Source organism: Sander vitreus, chromosome 7, assembly GCF_031162955.1.
Source record: "Sander vitreus isolate 19-12246 chromosome 7, sanVit1, whole genome shotgun sequence".
Classification (NCBI taxonomy): domain Eukaryota; kingdom Metazoa; phylum Chordata; class Actinopteri; order Perciformes; family Percidae; genus Sander; species Sander vitreus.
Window position 1 is genome coordinate 16,156,980 of NC_135861.1, and position 25,227 is coordinate 16,182,206.

Genomic DNA, 25,227 nt, shown 5'->3' on the forward strand with positions numbered 1-25,227 from the left:
CTGTCAGAGCTTTCATCCTCTGGAAACAAGACAAAGTCACCGGGAAATTCTCTGCAATGATGAGTCTAATTTAAGTGGGTTTTGTGCCATTTATTGGAGAACATTCATTATTTAGGCAAGCTGTTGCTGTAATGCTCACTAATGTCTGTACAGAAAGTATAATGAACAACGAAAGTGTCTTTGGCCTCTCCCATCAATCTGACAGGCTGGAGGGATCTGAAATCTGGCCTTTCAGCAGAGAAGAATCATCTTCTGACCTCTCAGCTTCCTGTCAGGAAGAGGAAAATACATGAACACCCTGAGGGTTTGGGAGAAGTTCATCTATTTCCTGATATAACAAAGTAAGACACGGGACGTTGTTGCTGTAGCCCTTTGTTTTGGCAGGGAATCAAAGTGTAGGCTTGCGTCTGGGAAACAAATGCACAGTGGTGTGCTAAAAGCCCAAACACTCTGGCCGCACAGAGGAAAAGGTGAGGCTTCTCCTCCGACCCAGACAACGAGTACTCCTGAGGCACCTTAAAAGCATCCAAGTATTGTTCTGGAGAATCGCATAACACTGCTCTCTCATGAAAACAGGGTGTGCTGAAGTGACTTAAAATGAATGAATGGCATTTTAAAAAAAACAAACCACTTTTTACAGGAACATCTAATCAGAAATGAATAGTTTGACCACATACAGAAAGCTTTAATCTTTTGTATACACATAAAGTTATCACAGTATGTACAGTAGCTTATATAATCATACTTTATAAAAATGTAAGTTTTTAAGTCTGTCATGCAGTTGAGGGGCATAATACATTACTCTTTACGCAGAAACAAATGTAAGATAAAAACTGTACATGAACAAAAGACAGTACCAGGAACCAAGCAATATATATACTGTACTATACTATATATAGGCCTCTATATATTATACAACAATAAATAAAAAGATAAAAGAACACATGGCTGGTAGTGTGATATAACAAATGTATCCTGCTCTGGTGGTAGCTCTGTCTAATAACATGGCTGACATCATTTAGAGTTAATCCATTACAGGCACTTGGTTTGACTGGGAGTATTTTCACTGTTGATGTGAAGTTTTTCTTAAACTGAGATGCAGTAATTTCTCTTTACACTTAATATGCCTTATCTGTTGAAGCTCTGTAATAACCTCTTTAAGACCTGAATGGATTCTAGGGTCAAGCTTTTAAAAAATCTTTGGTTTGACATCGACTTGTTTTTTTACTATACATATCCAACATTACAAATGTATATTTACATTCAACATTTATCTTACACAAAATGTAATACTATTTAATGTGCCTTACATTTTAAATAAATATACTTTTCATCCTGTGCATGGAATGCTGTTGGTTTCCTTCCTGCATCTTCAGCTTAATGTTCATGTTCTTGTTTCATACATTCAGGAGAGCCTGACAGAAAAGTAATTTGATGTACCTCATATACTGTGTTTGTACGAAAAACAATCACAAACGTAAATAAGTGTGTCCCAGTTGGTTCGGAAATCTGGATTGTTCATTTGTATTCTTCTAGGCTTAATCCTCCTCCTGTCACTTCTGTTTTTTTTTTTTGTGAATTTGTGTGTGTTTCTGTCTGCAGTAATCCCCAGTATTGCAGTTCCTCGCTGGGCAGTGTCTTGACTCTACGCTCTGTCCTCATGGGTGAATCTCCGTCCATCTGGCTAACAAATCACGCTTGTTCCTTGGAACAGGATTCCTCCTGAGTGAATATGAATTCAGCCTCAAGAATCCACCTCTGATCTACTTTCTTTGATTCAATAAAGATTGTTCACATTTTTAGATTTTTTACTACAACCTTCTCATGACTGCTCCTGCAGCTGTAACATCCATGTCTTCCCCTGTCTGTTTTCAGTCCAACAGCCGTCTCGCTCTATTGCTGTATGTCTGTATGTGTGTATGTGTGTGTCTCTCTCTTTCACTTAGTCTGATGCTTTGTTTTCCCTACACCCATTGCTTTGTCTGCTGCTTTGTACATTAGGCGTGCCGTAAGGCCATTTATTCAGTGATCCACCCCTTGCATTCCTGCTGCTCCACTCAGTCTGAGCAGGAAAGAGTTTTACTCTTATAAATCAATGCACAGGGTCCTTCTTAACCACATCTGAGGTGAAAAGCTCTTTACTTTCAAGGCCATTTTGCATTACAGATGCTGTCACTGACAGCAACTGTATATTCCACAGTGCCATTCTTAATGACACCATTCCTCTCTGCTGGGGTGGAGAGGACCGGTGATTACAGATAGAGGTCCTGTTGACAGTACAGCTGTCCTTTGTTGTTGGAAACATCTGGTAGAGGTCAGCGCGCTCTGTTCTCAGGCTGCGACGCTGGAGGTGGTGATGGCAGAGTTGCACTTCCTTGCATCGGGCCCATGTGCACCCGTGCATGTATTTTCAAACATGTCTCTGTGTGTCTGTTTCTGTCTCATTAGTTTAGTCAGTACAGGCTGTCCTTGGTGGTGGAGGTATGTGTGGTGGTGGAGTCGTCGGGCAGGGAGCCCCGGCGGCCAGTTCGCGACCGACACTGCAGCAGGTTCTGCAGCTCTCTGGACACGCTGCTGGAGAAAGCTGTGTAGATCCACGGGTTGGTGCACGAGTTCAGACTAGCCAGCAGCATCAGGATAGTGAAGGCCACTCTTGCTGAGAGGACACACACACATACACACACATTATAAGACAAGTGCACATGCAAATGCAGGGACAAGTACATGTTAAAAGCATAGAGTATATTTTCACATGTACAACGAGGGACAGATGATCACAGTGTTGGCTACATCACACGATGTAGGCTCATGTCTTACGAAACAAACAAAAATATGTACAATTCAGTTTGAATGTAAACCATTTATGATTATTGTTTTTCATTTTATATTCCTCAGGAATAGCTGTAAATATCTCAGTGGTAATAATAAGTCTTTCTGTGTTAATAACGTAATACTGTAACCCAAATTGAGGACAATAGATCAGGAAAAACAGATTTTAGAAAACAAAGCTGATAATAATCAGCTGTGTGTGTGTGTGTGTGTGTGTGTGTGTGTGTGTGTGTGTGTGTGTGTGTGTGTGTGTGTGTGTGTGTGTGTGTGTGAAAGATTACATGCTTTGCTCCGTACGTCTGCTTGTGATTTTGACTGTAACTTTGATGTGTGCAAGTTGCTGGCACGGATCATTGTTGATGAAATGTCAACATCTGGCCATGTTGCAAAATCAGCAGGGGATATAAACAGGTTATTTACTGGCCTCTGATGTTTGTCTTTAGCTTTAGATCAGAGGACACCCACCCAGTCCATACTATCTGCCACAACTTAAGGCTACACTAGCCTTAAGTTGCTTCATCACTGGTTACCAGCAAGGACATCAACATATGTTTGTGTGCCAAAATGTACAGAGGCCAGATATGTCTTCAAGGGGTTTCTGGTTGTGGGTCAAAACTAACATTGTTTTTGACCTCTTATTTCATACACTGTTACCACATCTGAGCTGGAGCTAGGTGTCCTTGAAATAATGAGTGACTATTTAGACTCATTAAGATGGACAACAGCATTGATCAGAGGTTGTTGCTAAAAACCAGACCCAATCGTTTAGCTTTTGTTTTTGGCTGCTTATAGTGCACACAGTGCAACAGATAGGGTTTGTCTATTTAGGGCAATTAACTGGATAAACTGGGTTTAGAAGAATCAATCCATTTGAGAAAAACAACTTAAGTGATTCATTGGCAGTGGGTATAACCCAGCTGTTGTTTTTGTTCCTTGTAATTGCATACATAGGTGAATGTTGAAATGTTGTACCATTACCATTACCATACCTTATTGAAATCAGGCTGGTGTCATGGATAAGTAGTGACTAACCTTGGTGTGGAGGGTTGGGGTCCCAGGCCGCCCAAAGCTGGACAATGAAGAAAGGTGACCAGCAGATAGTATAGACCAGCACAATGACCAGGGTCATTCTCACTGTCTTGGACATGGCTTTAGTGATGCTTGGAGGTGGAGTGGCTGGAGGTAGAGTGGCTGGAGGGGGAGGGCATGCATAGTCAAGGGAGCAGCGGGGTGAGCCTGAGGCCAGCTCGTAGGACGCGTAGGAGTCCTGGCAATCTGAGCCGTTCAGTGTTTGCTGCTGTGTAGGCGATGTTGTTGTTGTCACATGTTCACCACAGCAACTGTTATACTGGCTAGATGATGGTACATAGTCGTAACACTGTCCCACTTGGCTGTTATGGGTGTTATTGTGAGGGTTGTTATTCACACCCTTTATGAGCTGTCCTCCTCTGTCGTCCCTACCCCCTCCTCCGGACGCCCATATCCCCCCTCTCCCTCTCCCTCTCCCTCTCCCTCTCCCTGGCCCGCTCGTCCTCCTTCTTAAAGCTGTGGAAGCGGAAGAAGATTTCATTCTTCTTTATCTCAGTCATCACCATCCTCTCTGACTTCAGGTAAATGTTATTGTGAATTTCTCGGAAGATTCTTATCTGAAAAATAAGATTATTTTCAAGAATTAGCACAGTTTAACATGAGAGCTATGGGCCTGAGGATGACATTTTATGACTGGCAGGTGCCAGATTCAGATGCTTGTCTGTGCTCTTTGCAGATAATCATGTTTGCATTTTGGCTTTAACATTGGCAGGGAATTTGAAACAAAAGAGAGAAATGTTATTGCAGCAAAATTATTCTTCATGCTCTGATGAGAAACCAAAACAATAATTTGAAAATAATAGTTGATTCATAGCTACTCGTAACTTTTCTATACAGATTCTTACTACAGATTTTAAGGTTTGTTACTGCCAACTAATGCTCTTCTGCCACCTTTTACTTTTAACAGCTATATGGGGGCAACATTTAAACTGCAAAGTTTCTGAATTACTTCCTTTCTTCTGCATAAACTCCATTATACTTCGGAAAAAATGTCTAAAGAGGCATCTCTATCTGAAATCTGATAATAAAAAAAGGTCAGGGATTCTATGTTTGACTGATATCTAGTACATTCCACTTCCTTGCGGGAGGTTCTCGGAGTGGGCAGATTTTCTGAGCAGCCGTCTCAGCAGTGGTTCTCAAAGTGCTGTGTTAATTAGGGGAAATAGCTGGACCCTGGAAATATCTTTCCCTAAATAGACCAGCAGGGCTGATGGGAGGCAGCCCAGAATGCCTATCCGCCATGGGATGCTACATTACACCAACCACAGTCCCCCACGGGTAATCGAACAATGCCTGCCAAATGCACCCTCCATGAAAACAAAACAGAATTTCATTCATGCCACACTTGAGAGCCAAGCCAGAATAAACAGTACTACCTGACAGATGGTAATGATGAGGGCGGGCAGGACGAAGACAGCCATGGTCATCCAGGTGACGTAGGCCTTCAGCCCCCACGGCTCAGCAAAGTGACCCCAGCACTCAAACTCCCCAGAAGCCACTTCTGAGCGAGAGAAGATGAACACCTGAAAGACCGAACAAAAGGAGGGTGGTCAGCACACCCGCAGCCGTGACTATCAGTTTCCTTTTCCATTAGCTGAACTGAAGCTAAAAATAGACCAACATCTTGAGTTCTACTGTAGAAATCAGGGTGTGAACGCCCGCTGAGTTCTCATTTCCCATTTCACCATATGTTTTGTGTGTGTGTGTGTGTGTGTGTGTGTGTGTGTGTGTGTGTGTGTGTGTGTGTGTGTGTGTGTGTGTGTGTGTGTGTGTGTGTGCAAGGTTTTGTTTGCATGTGTGTTCATCCCTCCCTACCTGCGGTATGCTGAGGACTAAAGCCAAGCCCCAGGCCACCATGACAGGGGTGTTGCAGCAGGACATTGCTCCCCCACGGTAGGCCTGCAACGGACAGCAGATGGCCTGGTGCCGATCTACCGTCATGGCAACTATCATGTAGGAGGAAGCAAACATGCCCACAATCTGCAAGTACTTGATGGACCGGCAGAGAAAGTCAGGCCCCTGAAACCTCTCTGTGATGTCCCATATTAGCTGGGGAAGAACCTAGACACATGACAAAATAAACAGTTATTTATATATTTATATTGTATCTAGTTGTAAAGTTTGTTATTTTGCCCTCTGTCATACTAAGTTCCTATAACATCAACACGTTAACTGACCTGAAAGAGGGCCACCACCAGGTCAGCCACACACAGGTTGACCATGAACACGTGCATGGGGGCATTATGCTTCCTCCTCCTCAGCAGAACCCATAGCACAAAGCTATTTCCCAGGGTGGTAAGAGCCAGCACCACCCCGAGCACTGCAATCTCTGCCCGGGCCAAGCCCAGGTCCCTCATCTTGGGCTGGGGCAGGGTGTAAGTTGTGGTGGTGGAACCATTCTCAGGGAAAATCCCAAAGAAGGATCCCCCACCGTGAGAACTGTTGAGGGAGTTCAGTTCAGAAAGAAACAAAGATGAGGAAGAGAAGTTGTTCCTTCCTGTTGCGACCAGAGAGGAGAGGGCTAACCCATCCCAGTCCGTTTCCACACTGATGCTTTCCATTCCTGGGAGACAGATAAACAAAGTGTTACAAACAATAAAATCTGTTGTTATTTCTGGTTTGTTAAGATGATGCCCTGCGCAAAATGGTCATCAGGCAAACTGGTGCACGGTCATAAGACTGTCTACACTAAAATTTTAGCAAGCACAGATTTTATCAACAAACAATTTACTTGTTCTGGGTTATCACAATATTAATGTCCTTCCTGACCTCAAATTTGTCCGCTGAGAAATATTTCCTGATCATATCACTGAGAATCCAAAACCTTGGGCCTTTTATTTACAATACGTGACTCATGACATGAGTTGCAATATTCAGCCTAAATTTTCACATTTAACACTAATAGCTTCTGTTATACAATTGTACGACACTTTTCTGAAAGTAATGAAAGGCAGGGACTGTACTAATCATGCTGCCGTAAATATTGTTTTTGGTGCTGTTTTCAAATCTTCAATGCGTTTGTATCTTTCAAAGCTGCCCGTTCTGTTTGACGCAAATACAGAATAGTTTATTTTCTTTTTCATATTTTCTCAAGGTTGATTTGACAGCTTTCCCCTCTATCCCACTCTTATTTGTTCACCTCTGCTCTCATAATAGCTCTCATCCCATGCTTACCCCCATACATTCCTGCTTTCCCCTGTTTTTGTTTCCCCCTCTCTTTCTTTTTCTCTTCTCTCATTCATCCATTTTTCTCTCCACCACTTACACTCTGGATCTCAATAAACTTCACGTTTATTTTTCTTTGCTTATAAATAAATGACTCAAAAGAACAGAAAGTTCATAGGAAGGAGATGACAATTTCAAGAAACAGAGTCGTGGGATGCTGGGGCAAGCCTTGGTCAAATGAACTGCACATAAATGAAAGTCTGGGTTGGAAGATAAGGAAAGAAAAGGTGGTCAAATAAAGAGAGCTTTGTGGTGTTAAAGTACTTAATACAGTGGATTGATTGACACCACATTAATGTATTATTTTGACTAATGTGCAAGGAGTGGTTAGGTATACAAATATTACACTGAATGGGTGCTTAGAAAATTTCCACGTCTAAAAATAGGAGGAAACTAGTCATAGTATTGTGCAAGAGAGTATGACTAACAAGACTTTACAAGGTTGTTCTCATTACTCCACTGAGACCTGATGGCTAATTTGCTAGTAATAGCGTACTCGCTGCTGTTTGTGTGAGATAACAGTTGAACATATTGTCAAGCGTTTCATGCTGGCTTTGCCAGAGGAATGTATTCAGATGAATGCATGACAAGCCAGGCCAGCTGGAGCTCTCCGCCCAGCATGAAGGTAGAGACATGGAATGGTATAACCATTTCTCTTAAGTCAGACAACGACTCTTTTGTTTGAGTGAATCCCCGCTGCCACACCAGGCGACCACAACACCGCCAACCAAGTCTAAATCTGCATTGGTGTAGTGAGTTTTTAATATTCTGCTCAAATATTGGCCCTGTCCAAAGGTCCTTTGGATCAAAGCTAGTAGTATTATTTTTATTATCTATTTATGATTTTTTTCCTTTTCAAGTTTTTTTTTTTTAATTAGATGAGTCCTTTTTTTCATCAAAGAATCTCCTGTCCTCTCTTTGTTGGGACCTGAGGAGCCTTGTGACTCTCTCTGTAATTACAGCATAATTCATAAGAGGATTCTTTGTGCTGCTGTAGTCCTTTATACCCACTATATAATCTCATTATGTATATTTGCCCCAAAAATCCCCTTTTCAAGTATGTCTCTGTGAAGATAAGGTGTAATGATTTACGGAGGGGGTAGAAAATAATCCACAGTATTACAGTAACGCTAAACTAATATTCCCAAATTGTATTCAATAAAATGAAATAAAGGTATTAATAGCTGGTAGGAAGAACCTTTTGTAATGGTATCAAGACTTATATGGGGAAGTGTGTGAGGCATTTCATCCTGAACAGATTGACAAAGTATTATTACCTTTCTAAGTCTTGTTCTGATAAATTCTGAATGAGCCCCTGTTTTCCTAAACTCCTGAAGGACACAAAGTATTTTCTCCAAATATGCTCATGTCTCATTTGTATGGATTGTGCATCCAAGAAATCAAGATGGATGTCTTCAAATTGCTTAATGGCTCCAAGACAGGAGACCCACACGTAGCTCAAAATTTCTGGCACTGATATTTCCTGACCTTAGAGGAATTTTCTTAAACTGAGGGTACATAGAGATGGTAAATGTTGTCTGCAGAACTGTGCTGGATTGAGTTTAATGTATTCCTTTACATACTCTGTCTCTGAAAATGGATCCTGCTTTGCTCTCTCTTTAATAACAAAAGCACAGCACATCTTTCTCATCTGTCTGATCGACTTAATGTTAAGCACAAATTATTCCATCTCTCTGAGCTGGACCGACTGTAGACACTGCTTTTAGTAGTTAGTGCAGTACAGTACAGTACTTTACTTTAAGGCTTTCACTTTGATTAATGATGGAGTCGGTTTCTCTCTTGCTTTCCTCTCCAGAGGCAAACCGGTGTGCAACCATCCATTTATGTCCTTTACATCCTATACCTTTTTCCCCGCACACAGGACTAGTGCCTCAGGGATGACAGAAACAGGTAATTAAAGTGTGCAAGAAAACATAATAGCTACCAAGCATTCACATCTTTCAACATCTCAGTCCTCTTTTCTGGCTGTATACATGTTTTGGTCATTCCCTTTGACAAACTATGTCATGTTCCAGCTATGTCGAGATCCAAACAAATATGTTAAAGCCCTCTTAAACCATCCTGGAGTATGTTAAGTACTATTCTTCTTCTTATTCTTATCCTCATAAATAACATTTTCTGAATTATATGAAAATTCATCATCAGACATGAAACTTGCATAATCTGACACAGTGAAAATCAGGCCTGTTAATATCTGTCAATGTTGTATTATTGTTGCGTGATAATGCACTTTGAGCAAAGATTGATTTAAAGTCTGAACTACTTGGACATAAAAGTCAATGCAAACTTGATCTGCACTGTGACGGTTTACATAACAATTTCTGTTTCTAGGGATTGCTAATAGAGTTTCATATTGTGTGAAATGAATGGAATAAAATGGATGTCTGGAATGGTGCACAACATACATGCACTTTTTTTTCAACACAGAAGCAAGGTTTGCAAAACAGGTAGTTGTAAGGTAAAGTGTAAGGGATCTGATGCAAATCCACTTTTGCAAATCCACTTTTATTTAAGTTATGGTTTGTACTTATGGTCAAATAATAAAACAACTTTTTAACAAGAAATTTAAATTTGAATAAAAGTAGAAAACCTAAACCTCCCATTCTTACTTTCAACTGTGTTTGGATTTCAAAATCTCTAGTCTCTAGTTCTGTCTTGCCATCTCTTGCGTGGCAGAGAAACACTCACTCTTTCATGCACAGAGCACCTTATTTGCATTAAAAGACATTGACAGTGTGAATTCAACATGGTTGGCAGATAATGGTGGTGACATCATACAAACAGGTGCTTAAGCCCTGGGTGCAATCCAAACATAATGATAGATCCATCACTTCGCAGTCTGTCTTGTGTGTGCATGTCAGTCTCTTGATTAGTTCCCTTTGACCCAGTCTGATTAATGAGGACCTCTCTGTCCTCATTAGCAGCCCAGTGTGCACTCAAACAACCTGTCACTAATGTCCCACTCTAATTTCCTCTTCTTCCACTTTTCAATTTCTTCCCTTCACCTGTCATTTTCTCTTCTTTACATTTATCCACCCACTCAATATTTCTCCTTCTGTCCTTTTCCCCCAGGTGTGTTTATTAATTTCAAAACAGCAATACAAAAGCAGTTGAAAATATATGTATAAAAACAAGTTTCCTTTTTTTGCTTACATACACAAAATAAAATAAACAGCAAATCAAAGCAAACCAAAACACAACAACCTCCATAGTCAGTAATGAGGATTAAATACAAAAATACAGACACATATACAGGATCCAAATTCAGCAAAACATTACAATATGTAGTCACCCTACAAAATATGACATATTGCCAGGTTTAGGCCAGTCTAGTCTTAGCCAGGAATATGTGAGAAACTAGTATTCTCAAAATATAGAAAAAATGGACCCCATACCTTTTTGAGAAGAACTCCTTGTAGAAAGTCTAATTTGTTCTAATTGAAGGAAATAAAGGACATCCGCCAACCAGCGTGCATGACAAGGGGGGGGGGGGGTTCTTAATTTCCATTTAGTTAAAATGAGTCTTCTTACTAATACGGTGACTCTCCTTCTGTCTTAACCAATCCACCTTCTCCTGTCAATTAAGGATCAAAACTGCAGAGGAAACAGTTTCTGATATGCTTAATATTTCTGTTTGATTTGAAATTAGCGTACTCATTAATACACATTTGCAGCAGGAAACAGGATTAAAATGGCCTGGCCCAATCTGCATCTAAACCAAATGAAAATAAACATATGAATCAAGCATTAGATCACACCATGTTATATGCTTAAGCTTTGGTATTCTTTGCTGCTTTTCTTGGTGTGGTAGGAGACTTTATTTACATACCGATCAATAGATTGGATGAGTCATGTGGTGCCACATGCTGGGCTGTGCAGTACTTCATCTGCATGATAAAGCAGATATGACCACACTTTCTGCTTAAAGGCCCACATATCAGTAAATTAGATCCCCATTGGCACTTTCACATGCAGCAAACATTCCCCATCTGAATGACTCAATTCAATGACAGATGGATACTCTACATATATTCATGCATTTCAATTTGTTGGGGCACCTGCTGTACTCATTAATTCACAGCTCCTTATCTGTGATTTATTCCTCTCTTTCAGGTAATAGACTGTCTCCAGCCTGCGGCCCATATGAGCAATAAAAGTAAACACTTTGTTCTTTTACTGTCTTGCCCAAACAAACCATTAAATGTTAATCATTTGGGGCCACACCTCATTGCCCACACTAATACAGTCATTACCTGTCCACATTTCAGCTATGTTTACTTGAGATTTGTATTCACAAACATCAGCATGAATGTATTTCTATAATACACTCTCAAGTTCTTATGTTGAAGAAGTCCCCTTAGCAGCACTGATAAAGCCTGTTCATTAGACCACCGACTGTTGTTCTTGTAATGTATCATTAACTAGCACATACCAACAAGTGTGTGACCTAAATTAACTAAAAAACTTTTTTCACGTCACACAACTGATATCAAATTCAGAGTATTCCCCCTGAAGAATGGAAACTGGGCCGCAGTGTTGCCACATCAGCTCAAACCAGCCTGGAGGTTTGTAGCTGACATGGTTAGATCTGTGCCACACGATAAAATTATTCCCTGTTAGAAACCAGACCAAATTGACCATGAAAATAATAGTAATGATGATGATTTTTCCTGATGGGGGATGCAATCAAGGAAGTCATTTTGTGCATAATGTAGATTGTGCCAAACACGAAAAGAAAAAAAAAAGGAAATTGTATGATTAATGGAAAAAAAAAACTTTTAAAGCACTATGGTTAATACAGCAGCTTACTGCTCTCAATCACAAAATTACAAAATGATTCTGCAAAACAGTGATTTGTTGATTTAACTGACAAGCTAGAGAGATTTCTTTAATTTTAAATTGCTAGCATAAAGACACCAGTGGAAACAAGACAAGACAAACTGCTTCAGTGATAGAGGCTCGGGCTTTCACTGAGAATTAAAGCTTAAAGCTGAAGACATGTTTCATTTCCATCAATATATTAAGTAATTAGTATTTGTGTATAGGAATCAAGTCAGGCAATAAATTAATTAACTTTGAAGGTGCAGACCTGTGTGTACCATAAACACACAGCCGGTCTGTGACCACAAATCTCCTTTTAATCATCTAAAGACATTTGATTTTTTTTTTAAATACGGGCAGGACACACAAATGCACAAAGAAACAGACACACACACACGCGCGCGCGCGCACACACGCACACACAAACACACACACACACACACACACACACACACACACACACACACACACACATGCACACATGCACACAAAAGAAGAGCACCACAAGGTGAGTGTATATGTTGTCTATATGCTGTTGCCTCTCACCTTGTTGTCAGTGCATGGTAAGCTTTCTCACGCGTGTCCTTTTCTCTTGGTGTGTTTCGCTCTCGTCGCGATGCGGACATTAGGAGCCGTTACCATTACAGGCCATTACTGTAACATTACATGTGAGAGCAGATCACGTGAACAACCTGACGGTTCCCTTGAGCTTTTTTAATCCACGGAAAAACTTAGAGGACCACATGCATTTTCAATTAGGCTGTGCCATAAAATATTTCCAATCAAGTACACCCGTCTGTGCAGGCAACTGTCTATGTTAACATGTATTACTGTGAGTAGCATTACTTCATCAAAAGCTTTATGTAGCCTATAATGTGTCAATTTGTTTTTATCAAATAAACTTAATGTGATATTCAATCATTCAAAGTAAACAGATGACTACACTCAGAAATACATCAATGTATATGTGATACAAGCTTAATTTTGTGTCAATAATAGTTCATTTAAATTCCAAAAATACCTAATGTATAATCATATCATTAGTCATAGGTGTACTTTCTACAACAGTTGTACTGTTATGGCACTGTTTCTAAAAAAAAACGTTTTGTATTTCTCTTATTCAATATTATTAATTATTTTTATGCCAGTTATAACAGTTATGTTAACAGTATAAATGTTATACTAATCAGAAGAATAAGATTAATGATACTGATGATGACAGCATAAAAACAATAATTTGTAAAGAGCTTGAGTGTCATACCTGTGCCTCATTCGGACATGAGACACCGTAAATATACAGAGACATGACCTAGATTAATCAGTAAACAAATCCATTCACTCACAATGTGAACAGGTTTACTAAGTTTCTACAGATCCCTGTGCTGCAACATGTTTTTAGTGACTAGAGAAGGATTATTGAAGGATTTCAATTAGAAGTATTTGTACTAATATCAGTATAAAGATCACTATCGGTATTAGTATTCAAATCAAACAATCATCACAGAGTAAATTTAAGGCACTTACTTATGATCCACTGAAGTGGTCAGATTTTACCCAAAGCATTCACATCTTCAGTGCTGTCAATCTAAGTCCCCCACTCAGCTGGCTCCTGAATGAATGTGTCTTCATCAAAGCCAGGTAGTTTTTATTTTCTGTAAGTGTGACAAAGAAGTTCTGCAAGCTCTGGACAAGTCCTTTGTGTGCCTCCTTACTGTATGGTCCTTTGCTTTGTCGGAGTTCACAAGTATATGTCAGAGTAATCCATTTGATAGCTGTGGGTGTCCCAGCTCCTTGTGTGTCAGGTTATGCTCTTGCAATATGTTGTGCCTCCAGCACCACCAGCAGAAATGAATCTGAGCTCCGTATGCTCCTATCCCCCCCCTCCCCCACTATCCCCTCCTCCTGGGTTAACCACCCTGCCCTCTAGGACTGAGGGTGGAGCATGGAGCCAGGAGTGGAGGGAGGGTCTTAAACATACCTATGAAGTGTGTGTGTGTGTGTGTGTGTGTGTGTGTGTGTGTGTGTGTGTGTGTGTGTGTGTGTGTGTGTGTGCGTGCGAGAGAGGGAGGGAGGTATGGTAGGTGGACAGTGAGAAAGAGTACTGGGTTCATCTGCATGTGCACGTGCTGTATCAATGTGTGCAAGCTTGTTTTGACGTTAATGTTTGTGTGCGTGTCTGTGTGTGTGTGTGTGTGTGTGTGTGTGTGTGTGTGTGTGTGTGTGTGTGTGTGTGTGTGTGTGTGTGTGTGTGTGTGTGTGTGTGTGTGTGTGTGTGTGTGTGTGTGTGTCTGTGTCTGTGTTTGTGTGTGTGTCTGAGAGAGAAGCATCTCACCTCTTTGTGATGGTTTATGCCTGATATGAGTCATTAATTCACGCCGCCTGTGTTTTTATTCAAAACTCTCCCCTGTTGTGCACTCTAGTCTCTTTTCTTCCATCTCCTTTTTTGTGGGCTGATGCACTTTCACCTATCCAGAAATGCTGATTGGCTGAGTCAGCCAGGCCAGCAGCGGGTCATGCCCTTGGTACACACACAGCAGTGAAGGCTAGTGAAATAAAAAAATTGCTGTTTTTGAGTTTTCATGTCAAGGTTCTCACACACACAGACACACACGTGATGGTAAGGAACTACAGTTGGCATACACGCACACACAGGTGTACACAATGAGTGAATTCATAAATCCATGCGTACACACACCTACACACAAACTTTGAACACATAAAAATCCAACCAAACAGGCAAATGTTGCCAACGGACCCACATTTATTTTGACAAGTAAATTGCAGCTTCCTCTAACTTTTTCCCTAAAAGCTGCAGTTAAGAAGGAAACTGTACTTCATTGACCTTTTACAAGTATTATATCATTCCTATACAATGGCCCCCAGCAGCAAACACACACACACACACACACACACACACACACACACACACACACACACACACACACACACATAGTGTGTCTCTATCTTTGTGGCGACCCGTCATTGACATAATGCATTCCCTAGCCCCTTACCCTAACCTTAACCATCACAACTAAATGCCTAACCTTAACCCTTACCCTAACCATAACCTAATTCTAACCCTAATCCTAAAACCAAGTCTTAACCCTCAAACAGCCCTTTAAAGTTGTGGGGTCCAGCATTTTGGCCCCACAAAGCTGTCTGGACCCCACAAGTATACTGTATCCCCGGTTTTTGGACCCCACGAATATGGTTAAACAACAACACACACACACACACACACACACACACACACACACACACACACACACACACACACACACACACACACACACACACACACAAACACAGCATGCTATACCCACATTGGACTCTGTCTGTTCAGTCCAAAGCTATTGATCCTTTGCCAGCAGAGACTAGATTGTCCCATGATGTCAGAAAACCTTTCTCCAGCAGTGCCGCCAGGTTCACTTCAGATGTCTCCCTCAGTCAAACTATTCTGTCCTGCCGCTAAGGAGGTGGAGCTATAAGCTCCCTGAGAATTAGTCAAATATGATTATCCTGGCTTCTCTGGTCTTAGAGGATGTTTTGTCACAAAGCAGTAAAGAAGCAAAATTACTCCACAATCCACTTTGTTTGTTTAACAGTTACACATCACATCTGATGAACAAGAGAAGAGGGAGGGAGCGGCAACAAAGAGAAAAGGCATTCGCTGGAGAATAAAATCACGTTAAATGTGTGACAGAGAGTGATGAGTGGTTTACTCCGAGTTTTTAAGGTTGTGAAAATACAACCGTGTAGAGACCCTGTATGAAGTATTGTATTTGGGAACACATCAAGCCACATTATATTACTATTAACTATCATCAGGTAGAGCATCTCTTGCACATCATGTTCAGTTGCAGAGCAGCACTCAAATTTAAAAGGAATGTGGAGATCTTTAAATATCTCAATTTATGACAACCTTTTCCTCAGAGATTTCTGGCTTGACATTTTCCCACATGTGTAGGCTTATTTCCAGCTCCTAGTATTATGCCAAAAAATGACAGCTGTTTTCCTTTTTAGTCTCCTCTGCAAAGACCTTTTTAATGATTCTCCTAAGGGATCACTTTATTCGAACAGAGGTGTTGACAATCGTGTGGTCAATCAAGGGCCCTCTTCTGCCTGGAGAAGATAAGGATGGAGACAGTCCTGGAATACACTGAACCGAATCAAAAAACAGTCATTCAATCAAGTTCACTTTTCACTCCAAAGTGTTTGGCGTCATCAAACCAAAAACATGGCTACCATCAACATCAACACAGAGAGAGATGAGGCCTAACTAAACCCTCTAGGGCTGCACGATATCAGGAAAACATGCAGTATGCGATACAATTGTTGAATATTGCGATGACGATATCACTTGCGATAATTAAACAAATACTTACAGTAAATATACAGTGTCTTTCTGCTTTGCTGGCTAACACCTCAAGTAATCCAATACCATCTCAGTCAGTAGCGTCTACATGGGAGATAAGCGTCTAGAGCAGTAGGGCTTCATCTGATTGGCCAAATATTTTTACATGCAGTGTGAATGCATGGCACATGTAATAGGCGATCATTTACTGCAGTTCAAGCAGTCTTTGCGATATGCATACTTCGATATCAACATTTGCGATAATGATAAATTTGCGATATATTGTGCTGCATTACATTTGTCTTTCTGTAGGATGGTCTGAATTAGGCCATGTCTTAGGTTAAGAAGCGCACAGAGCACAGAACAACACCAGCGGCCTGTTTCACAAAAGCAGAATATATAAATCCAGGATAACTGATAAAGCGAGGCTTGACCTAGTCTAATCTGTGCATCCTGGCTTGGTGCGTTTCACGAAGGCCAAGCCAGGCTGAGGAGGAGCGACTAGGTCGAGCCAGGCTGAAGTAATTCAGACACATGCGCGTCCACGGCTTTTCTCAAAAGACCGCGAGGTCGATCACAGATTTACTGATGCCAAAATGGAGAATACGCATTGTACATACTTTATACAGAGTGAGCAGCAGCTTCTTGTGGAAGTACGTGATGACGTGAAGCACATATTTGTATAAAAAGAAAAGAAACACGTCCGCTGTAATGAAACAGCGAGAGAAAGCGTAGCAAACGATCACGGACCGACCGACCGCGTAAGTAGCCTAAATACATACATTAACTGACCACTGCTCTGAATTGAAACCGTCATAATCATTCCATTCAAGGATTAGGCTACTAATCATTTGCACTAATTAACAGTTGTACTCTTTGCCTTAAAAGTAAGCAGAAGATAATGTTACTCAGGAAATTTACCATGAAGATCAATTTTCTAGGCTAGAATATGATGCGTAAATATCTCTTTCACTCTGTTCCTCCCTCTCTCTCATGGGCTAAAATATAAATTACCTAAGTCATATTAACTTCCACTGCTCGCTTTTAATGCAAAGTGTACAACTGTTCGTTTTTGCATATGACAAGTGACTCAATGAATGGTTTCAGTTAAGAGCAGTAGTTCATAAATGTATATTTTTAGACTATCATTCAGTCTGTCCGCTAGCCTATTATCTGCCACGCTTTTTCTCGCGTTTCTTTTATTTTTTATTTTTTATAGAGGAAGAGTTTCCTTCTCTACATATTATATGCCTTGCTCCCTTGTATATATGGACATAGAAAATAAAGACACTGAAGAAATTGGACTCTAAAATCTAGAAACTATAAAGATAATTAAGTGATAAATCCCATGCACACTGTAAACATGATTGGAACAGAGTATATTCATCAGTTATTTCCCCCCCAGCAAAATACAAGGTCAAAAACCATTGGGGTGTCCTCTCCCTGTTGTTACATGAATGTACAGTAGCCTACATCACTAGACAGTTACTGGTCCAGTAAACTAAGACTATAATTTGGGAGGATTGTACTATTAGGATATGTTCTTAAAATTGTACAATCATCCCAAATTATGGTCCCAGTTTACTGGACAACACAAATTGGGTGCTAAGAATGCCAAATACAATGCACATGGAAGCTGAACAAACATGATCCTTATTGTTAAAGAATTTAAAAAAAATTAATCAACAATCAAATAATTCAAGGTGCATTGGTCAGCTATAGAAATGTACAGCATTTATGTATTGCCCTTAGTAACAGACTTCATTTAAAACACATTTGAAATTTTATCAGCCTTTTCTACTTATCTCAACAACTGTCATAATATATTCATCAAACTTCTAACAACAATATGAACAGCAGTCTTCATACAGCAATATAACAGTAACAATGACTGTCACATGAATAATTATAAAAAATAAAAAAATGGTCACAACTTTAAATAATAACAGTACTTAAATGAACAGCAATATGTACCTGTTGTATTTTAATCCAGGCTGATAACAATAAGGTAAAACCATGCTGGGTGATCAGAAAAGGCTCCAAGATTAAATAAATCCTGGCTGTTAGCCTGGTCAGGAGCAGGCTAGCTGCACAGAATAAATCTCCATGGTGATTTATGTGCCTCCGCTTTTGTGAAACCGAGTCAAGGCTTAAATCATCCAGGATAACGGGGAAATCCCGGCTTAATCCCTTATCTTGGTTATGTGAAACAGGCCCCTGGTCTTACAAAGTTGGCTCTGAAAAGTTAAGAAACATCTGAAGGAATCATTAACTGTCAGCCAAACCATGAATAACAGAGACAGAAGAAGAATTTGGGATTCACCTTGTGTGAATCAATAACCCAGAAAATATATTGTGGGAGAATACATTGCCAATAAAGTGCACTTTTTGTTGTCTCAAAGGCCCAATTACTGTTATTATTCTTCAAGCTCTTTTCCACTAAATTCTACAAGCATGAATCACCACTGCAAACCTGTCATATTCCACTTTTATATTGGACATTGAAGTCAAGGCTCTTATACAGAGCTACAGAGCTTAAAAAGTTAAAAATAAATGTATCTATATCATGATAAAATAGTACTTCACTTATAGGGTTGCTTTACCTAAACCCCACATAGTTTCAGCTTTATTTGTAGTTTTAACTATCTACTTCTCCTCTGCCTCCAGCACAGTGCAATGAAAGTTAAAGGAATTTTGATTGTCAATGGATGGATATCTCAAACACCTGGTCAAATAAATCTCAAACTATTTGCATGGCTAAATATCACTAGAAATAAGTGAAGAAAATGTATGTCTTTTTGTTATTTAGGTGAACGCTCCACTGTATGTATCAGGCCTGTATTGAATGTAGAAGTTGTATTGTAGAGGTGTAACATTAGCAGGTGCAGCGTAATGTCCTTAAAGAGGAACTCCAACAATTTTACACATCAACGTCTGTTTACAAGTCTTGGGAAGTTCTACTGCCTATGAGGGAAAAAAAAGTTGTACAAATCCATTTTTATGAGTTAATCAAATATTTGTGCATGATACTAAACTTAATTTTATGAAGTAGCTACAGCTGTGAAAGCTGTGTTTGTGGTCTAAGAGAGGGCATGCGCTACAAGCTACAAGTGCTCTGTAAACAAAAGTCCTGCTGTTGGAAAGTGCAGACAGTATTAATTAATGTGTTTTGTTTACTTTATGTTAATTTCAAAAGACAGATTGTCCATGACATAATCTGTTCATGAAATTTCAAAGCATTAAGCATAGCGAGGTGAATTAATTCATCATATATATCATAGCAAGCTCTGCATATGGTCACAGTATGATAGCCATAACCACTTTTCATAAAGGAATACAGCTATTATCTCTGTGTGATTTGTCATTCTAATAGCTGTAGAAGACATAGACGAATAAGCAGAATGGCAGACCTGTGACTCTCAATGTCAAGCTGGATGTTAATGGAAGCTTGTGAAGACAGATCTGATCCACTGGCCCCTGCTGGTACAGATGGATCATACATGGATGTTGAATTGATACGAGAAAATAAATTACACCAACAATGCTGTATGAACATGATCCAAATCTTTGGTAAACTACAGTAGTACAGTATTTTAGTGAATAATAGAAACAATTAAATATTGACTATATTGCACCAAAATCAGTAGCCATTGGGATTTAGGAAAAACATGGATCGAGACATTTCAAATTTCAAAGCATACATGCAGCATCAATATTTATAGTATGTGTAGCAAACAGGGGTCCTGAGAACTGGCCTCTCCTGCAGAAGGGTCTGGGATACATACTGTATTTTCTGCAGGGTTGCTGTCAGTCAAGAATTTAAGCCTGTTTCTTTCTCTCATCTTTATCATCTGTTTCTTCTCTTCTTTGTTTGCACTTAGTTTATATGGTCTGTTTTTTTTCAGAATGATGGATTTTCTGTATGCACAACAAACATACAAAAGGATCAGATAAGGACAGGATAAACAACAAAGCAAATCAAAAATAGAAAATCAGCGAAAACAAACAATGAAGGGGAACAATGATTTAATGGTTTTAACACAGCATGAAGATGCTTTTAGTTTTGATGCTAATAAGAGTTGTGTTTAAGGATGTGCCATTTGAACCGCCAATCAGGGGAGGCTGCAACAGAAACTAACTTTGAAAGCTTTCAGCCGCGGGAGTATTTTCCTCCCTGCACACATTATCTCTCCATCCATCCTCCTCTTTCCTGCATCTTCTCTGTGGCGAGAAAAGTGGTTGGGAACAGGAAAAACAGGATAGTCGCTAATTCAAGCATAAAAGATGGATAGAAGGCAATGGAATGGTAGATATCTGCATCCTGGAAAAAGAAAAACAGATACCATGAGGAGAAGCAATTTGAGGGATTAAGTGGAAAGGAAGAGATCACGGTAAATTAGAGAAGGAGGAGTGGGACTATCTAGTGAAGAAAAAGTAAGAAATGGGAACACCAGTGACGTCATAGTGGAATAAAGTGCACGGTTCAGTAGCATTGTGCCCATTGCCTTGAAAGTGATCGTCCAGAGAAAACAGACTGTAAGCACAATTTGATAGTTGTGGGAGGCAGTGTGGTGGTGTGTACACGGAGCGTGTACATGAGTGAGCAGCGCAGTGTGGAGCATGTTTCCATACAGATGGAAGTTTGTTTAGAGTAGCGTGAGTGTGAGAAGCGAGTATGCAGATGGAGATGCAGATGTGGTGAATAGCACTCTGTGCGCTTTGGGGGTCTCTGGGATAAGCTGGCAGCGTCAAGATGGTTTTGCCCTCTGAATTTCCCCTACTTTTTCAATGTCAGCCAACACCCCCACTGGATCTGGACTCACAACCTACAGTGAGTGTGTGTGTGTGTGTGTGTGTGTGTGTGTGTGTGTGTGTGTGTGTGTGTGCACGCACGTGTGTGTGTGTGTGTGTGTGTGTGTGCGTGCACAGCAGAGGATGCATTGCATCTCGTACATTATCTATGCATGTGCACATTCATGGGTCGAGTTAGATCTGTGTCTCTGTATGTGTGTGCATCTGAATGTGTAAAAATGACATTTTCAGTGCCCCCAAAACCCTTGGTTTGGTCCTGTGTTGTGTTATTATTGTGGCCACAATGGACATGGGTTGTGTTTTTATTCTGTCATGCTGCAATGTTATGCATATAATCTTGTTTGTGTTTCATTGTATTTATAGTTTATTGTTAAAGGAATATTTTGTCTGTTTAAAGGAAGAGTTTTGGGAAAGACGGTTATTCACTTTCTGCCTGACTGTCTGAGAGTTAGATGAGAAGATGTATACCTCATTGATACCACTCTCATATTAGATAGATATATTAATCTTCTCATCTAACGAATAACGGTATTTCCCCAAATTTCTAAATTGTGCTCTAATATAATTGAATTTCATTTTTCCTAAAATACAAATATCCCATGTATTTTGCTTTGTATATATTTTGCATGTACTGTATATGTATACATGTCTATATTGTTTTATTCAATCTCTGTCTTGCAGCATCTTTTTAAAGACCTTTTAGTTGATATTGTGCTTACATAGTGCATATTTCTATTTTCACTATGTCTTTGATTACATTACCACAACACACACAGCAAACCTGGGGTCAGGTGGTAGTCCAGCAAAAGAGTAATAGTTGGTTTCTGGTGCTCCAGGCAAAATATTATCAAGCTGCCATGTGTAGTCAACAGTGTGCACTGCACTTGATTGATGCAGGCGAAACAGAGGGTATATACACAATGCACGTACAGAGTAGGAGGAGTTGGAGGTCAAAAGGAGCCCATTAGCTCAATTTTGCTGTGAGGCTGCCTATAGCAGGTTACTCTGGCCATGTGTACCTGTACGTCTTAATGCAGTACAGATTTTGTGTGTGTGAGGAGAAGAATGGCAGTGGAGTGCAGATAACCACCAAATGAGTTGCCGCTATTTGCCGGAGAAAAGCAAGCGTTCCACTCAAGTGTTTTAAGCAAATGAAAGCAACGTAAACAGTATTAAGGCAATGTAAATCCACACACATAAACACACACTCATGCCACCTAAAAGGTGCAGTGCTTTCTGTCAAAATGAGCATTTGTTTACGTCATATCAAGAAACCAGTGTTCCCCTGTGGAAAAGGAACTGTTGTGTGTGTTTGTGTGTATGTATGCACTCGGAAAAGCATGCATGTTTCCACATACCTACTTATCATACGTACTCCTGCGTGCATTGAGAGCTGACGTCATAGTGCTAATGATGATTATGATGATGGCGTTTATTTATCTGCGGAGGTGGAAAAAGGTAGATCGGGGTTGAATGAGTGCAGTGTCAGGGGCTGCAGAGAGCGGAGCGCGAGCCAGGAAGAGAGAGGGAGCAAGGAAGAGGGAGAGTAGGGAAGAGGGGTGAATAGTTCTCTGTGTGGGGAACGAGAGAAAAGAGAGAGCCTCTTGTGGTATGTTTACATGTCAATGTAGTTCCTTGTCTGATTGATCGTATCTGTGTGTGTGTGTGTGTGTGTGTGTGTGTGTGTGTGTGTGTGTGTGTGTGTGTGTGTGTGTGTGCGCGTGTGTCACTGAGTGGGTTTTCACATTACAAATACTGGGCTTCCCCATATCTTTATCACTATAATTAATTTTTTATATTATTATCTGGCCTATGCTAAGAGGGGGGATGTATTAAAAGGCCTGCTCCTGGTTATTCCACCATTGTGATTAATCATAGCGTAAACCTACAAACCTCCTCCATTTGGCAGGCAGTGTAAATCCGAGCTTGGCTAGATGCTGCTTTGGACTGAAAGATACCAGTGGAGGTATATCTCATAGGAGAATGAACCAAATGTGATGTGCTTAATGGAAATTAAAGGTAATTGTTAATTGCAAACAATAATGCCACAATTAGGCTACTCAGCTGTATTTATAAAATATTCCCAATATTCCAAATTATTGGAAAATATGTCCAAAATAAAAAGGCTTGTTTGTTTGCTTAATCCATGTTTTTCTGAACTGCACTGACCACTTCAATGCAATTTTTTATAATCAATCTATTTAATTAGACATATGTATTTATACAAGGGTGTTATCAGGAAACGCCCCCTCACCGGCAGACACGCTCTGCTCTGCTTTGAAGCACGGTTTAAATAATGTGGGAACAATTGCTTTGAGTTGTGAGTGCAGATATAATGTGTTTCCTGAGTTTTAAAGCTGCTAAGGAGCTGATTAAATCAGGCTGGTTGTGATTATTCAACTAGCAAAGAGGGTGAGGAATGGGGGAGAAGATTGTCTTGGGATAGAAGGATGAAAAAGAGGATGGAAAGAGCCAAACAGAATACAGAGATCATAGGAGAAAATGTGTCTACGTTTTGTTTTCGCCATGAGGAGGAATCTGTTTAGTTATGTGGTGGAAAACCTGTGATATGATAGCAAGCAGGAAATGTCAAAGTGATGAGGGTGATTAAAAAGGAGGAGGGCACACACACACACACACACACACACACACACACACACACACACACACACACACACACACACACAATGACATGCACAAACAAACATAAAAGAGGGTGTTCAGGAAGATGGTGTTCATCTCCTGTTACAATGAAACATTAAGTGTGTCAGTCGCCATAGTGTGTTTGTGAGGTGTCAGGTTAGTGCCCTTCGCAGAGGGCCCTACTCACTCGTGGAGGCGTTTCTGCATTTATGTGTACAGTACATGAAGTCTTGTGTCACACCTACTGTTTGTTTAATGAAGCCGTCTCATGAGTAAAATGAGTCTTAACACCTGATTGGGCGCAGGGTGTCAGCCTGACCAAGGGTGCTAATCTGATTCAGTAACATTGTTAGACCATGTCTAGACACACATGTATGGTAATTGTGTTTGTGCTAAGCATAGCGAAATCATGATCAACTGCCAGCAGATAATTAAAAATAAATAGTCTGATGGTGCCAATATGAAGTATATGCCATAGTGTGACCGTGTTTATGCCAGTGTTTCTCAAGTTGCGTGACCCTACAGTTCCCATGGATATGAGACTGAGCCAGCTGTGGAAACCCGGCAACACTTTGTCCATTCAGGCCATAAAAAGATCTTGATATACCAGTTTTCTACTCCTCTCCTTGGACAGAGGTGTCACTTTGACTTAGAAGTTTGGGATGTTGAATCAAACTGTTTTGTGTCCTGCTGAGCAACATGGCAGCACAAGCTCTGTCTCTTTTTCCATCTGTTACTTCTTAGTCTGGGCTCCTGTCTTTATGATGACAAGGCTGTGACATCGCAGTAATGGTGCTGCATCAACCGGCCAAATGGGATGGATGACACGTTTCGGTGACTGACTGGACTAGCTGTTCTCTCTCCCACTTCCTTCATGCTGTGATGGACACAGAGTCCTGTGACACAGCAAATGCCATCTCTTTGAAGAATGCCACGTTACGCCTTTCACAAACTGAAGAATATTAAGGGAGAATATATACATTGCTGTATTAGGCACTGAGGTAAGGCTCTCACTACAAAGTAAACAGGAGGGCCCTGTTCTTCCTAACTTTTCAGCAGATGTCCTGAGTACAATAGGTCATATAGAGAGCAACGTAAACAACCCAGCCAGGCTCATAGGATCACTTAGCCATCATGCAGATAATTAGCCTGAATAATTCCATAGTTATGAATACAAACCTTGTCATTTGTCATTGGTGTATAAACATTTTCTCAAGATTGAAGACATCCTGAGGAAGAGCGTGAAGTTAAAGTAAAAGCAAAAGGTCTTGATTAACTTTTTATGGTAGTGTATAGTATAACAGTGAATGGGTGTGAACAAGGGTATAAAGAAAGACAGAAAGAGTTATATTTAGATTGTAGTCTTTGTGTGTCTTCTGTGAGTTGTCCAGTGGAACAGAGCAGGGATTAGGGCTAATTTCTGTATCACATTT

General features: G+C 40.3%; 1 protein-coding gene across 1 annotated transcript; it reads right to left on the reverse strand.

Annotated features, from left to right (window-relative positions):
* Positions 1-664: 664 nt before the first annotated feature.
* avpr2aa (arginine vasopressin receptor 2a, duplicate a) lies at positions 665-13,814 on the reverse strand. The gene is given in 8 exon segments (XM_078254942.1): positions 665-2,656; positions 3,862-4,306; positions 4,308-4,475; positions 5,295-5,441; positions 5,734-5,979; positions 6,096-6,481; positions 12,532-12,639; positions 13,510-13,814. Coding segments are annotated over 6 exon segments (1,593 nt in total). The 5' UTR covers positions 6,480-6,481; positions 12,532-12,639; positions 13,510-13,814; the 3' UTR covers positions 665-2,453.
* Between the last annotated feature and the right edge of the window lie 11,413 nt (positions 13,815-25,227).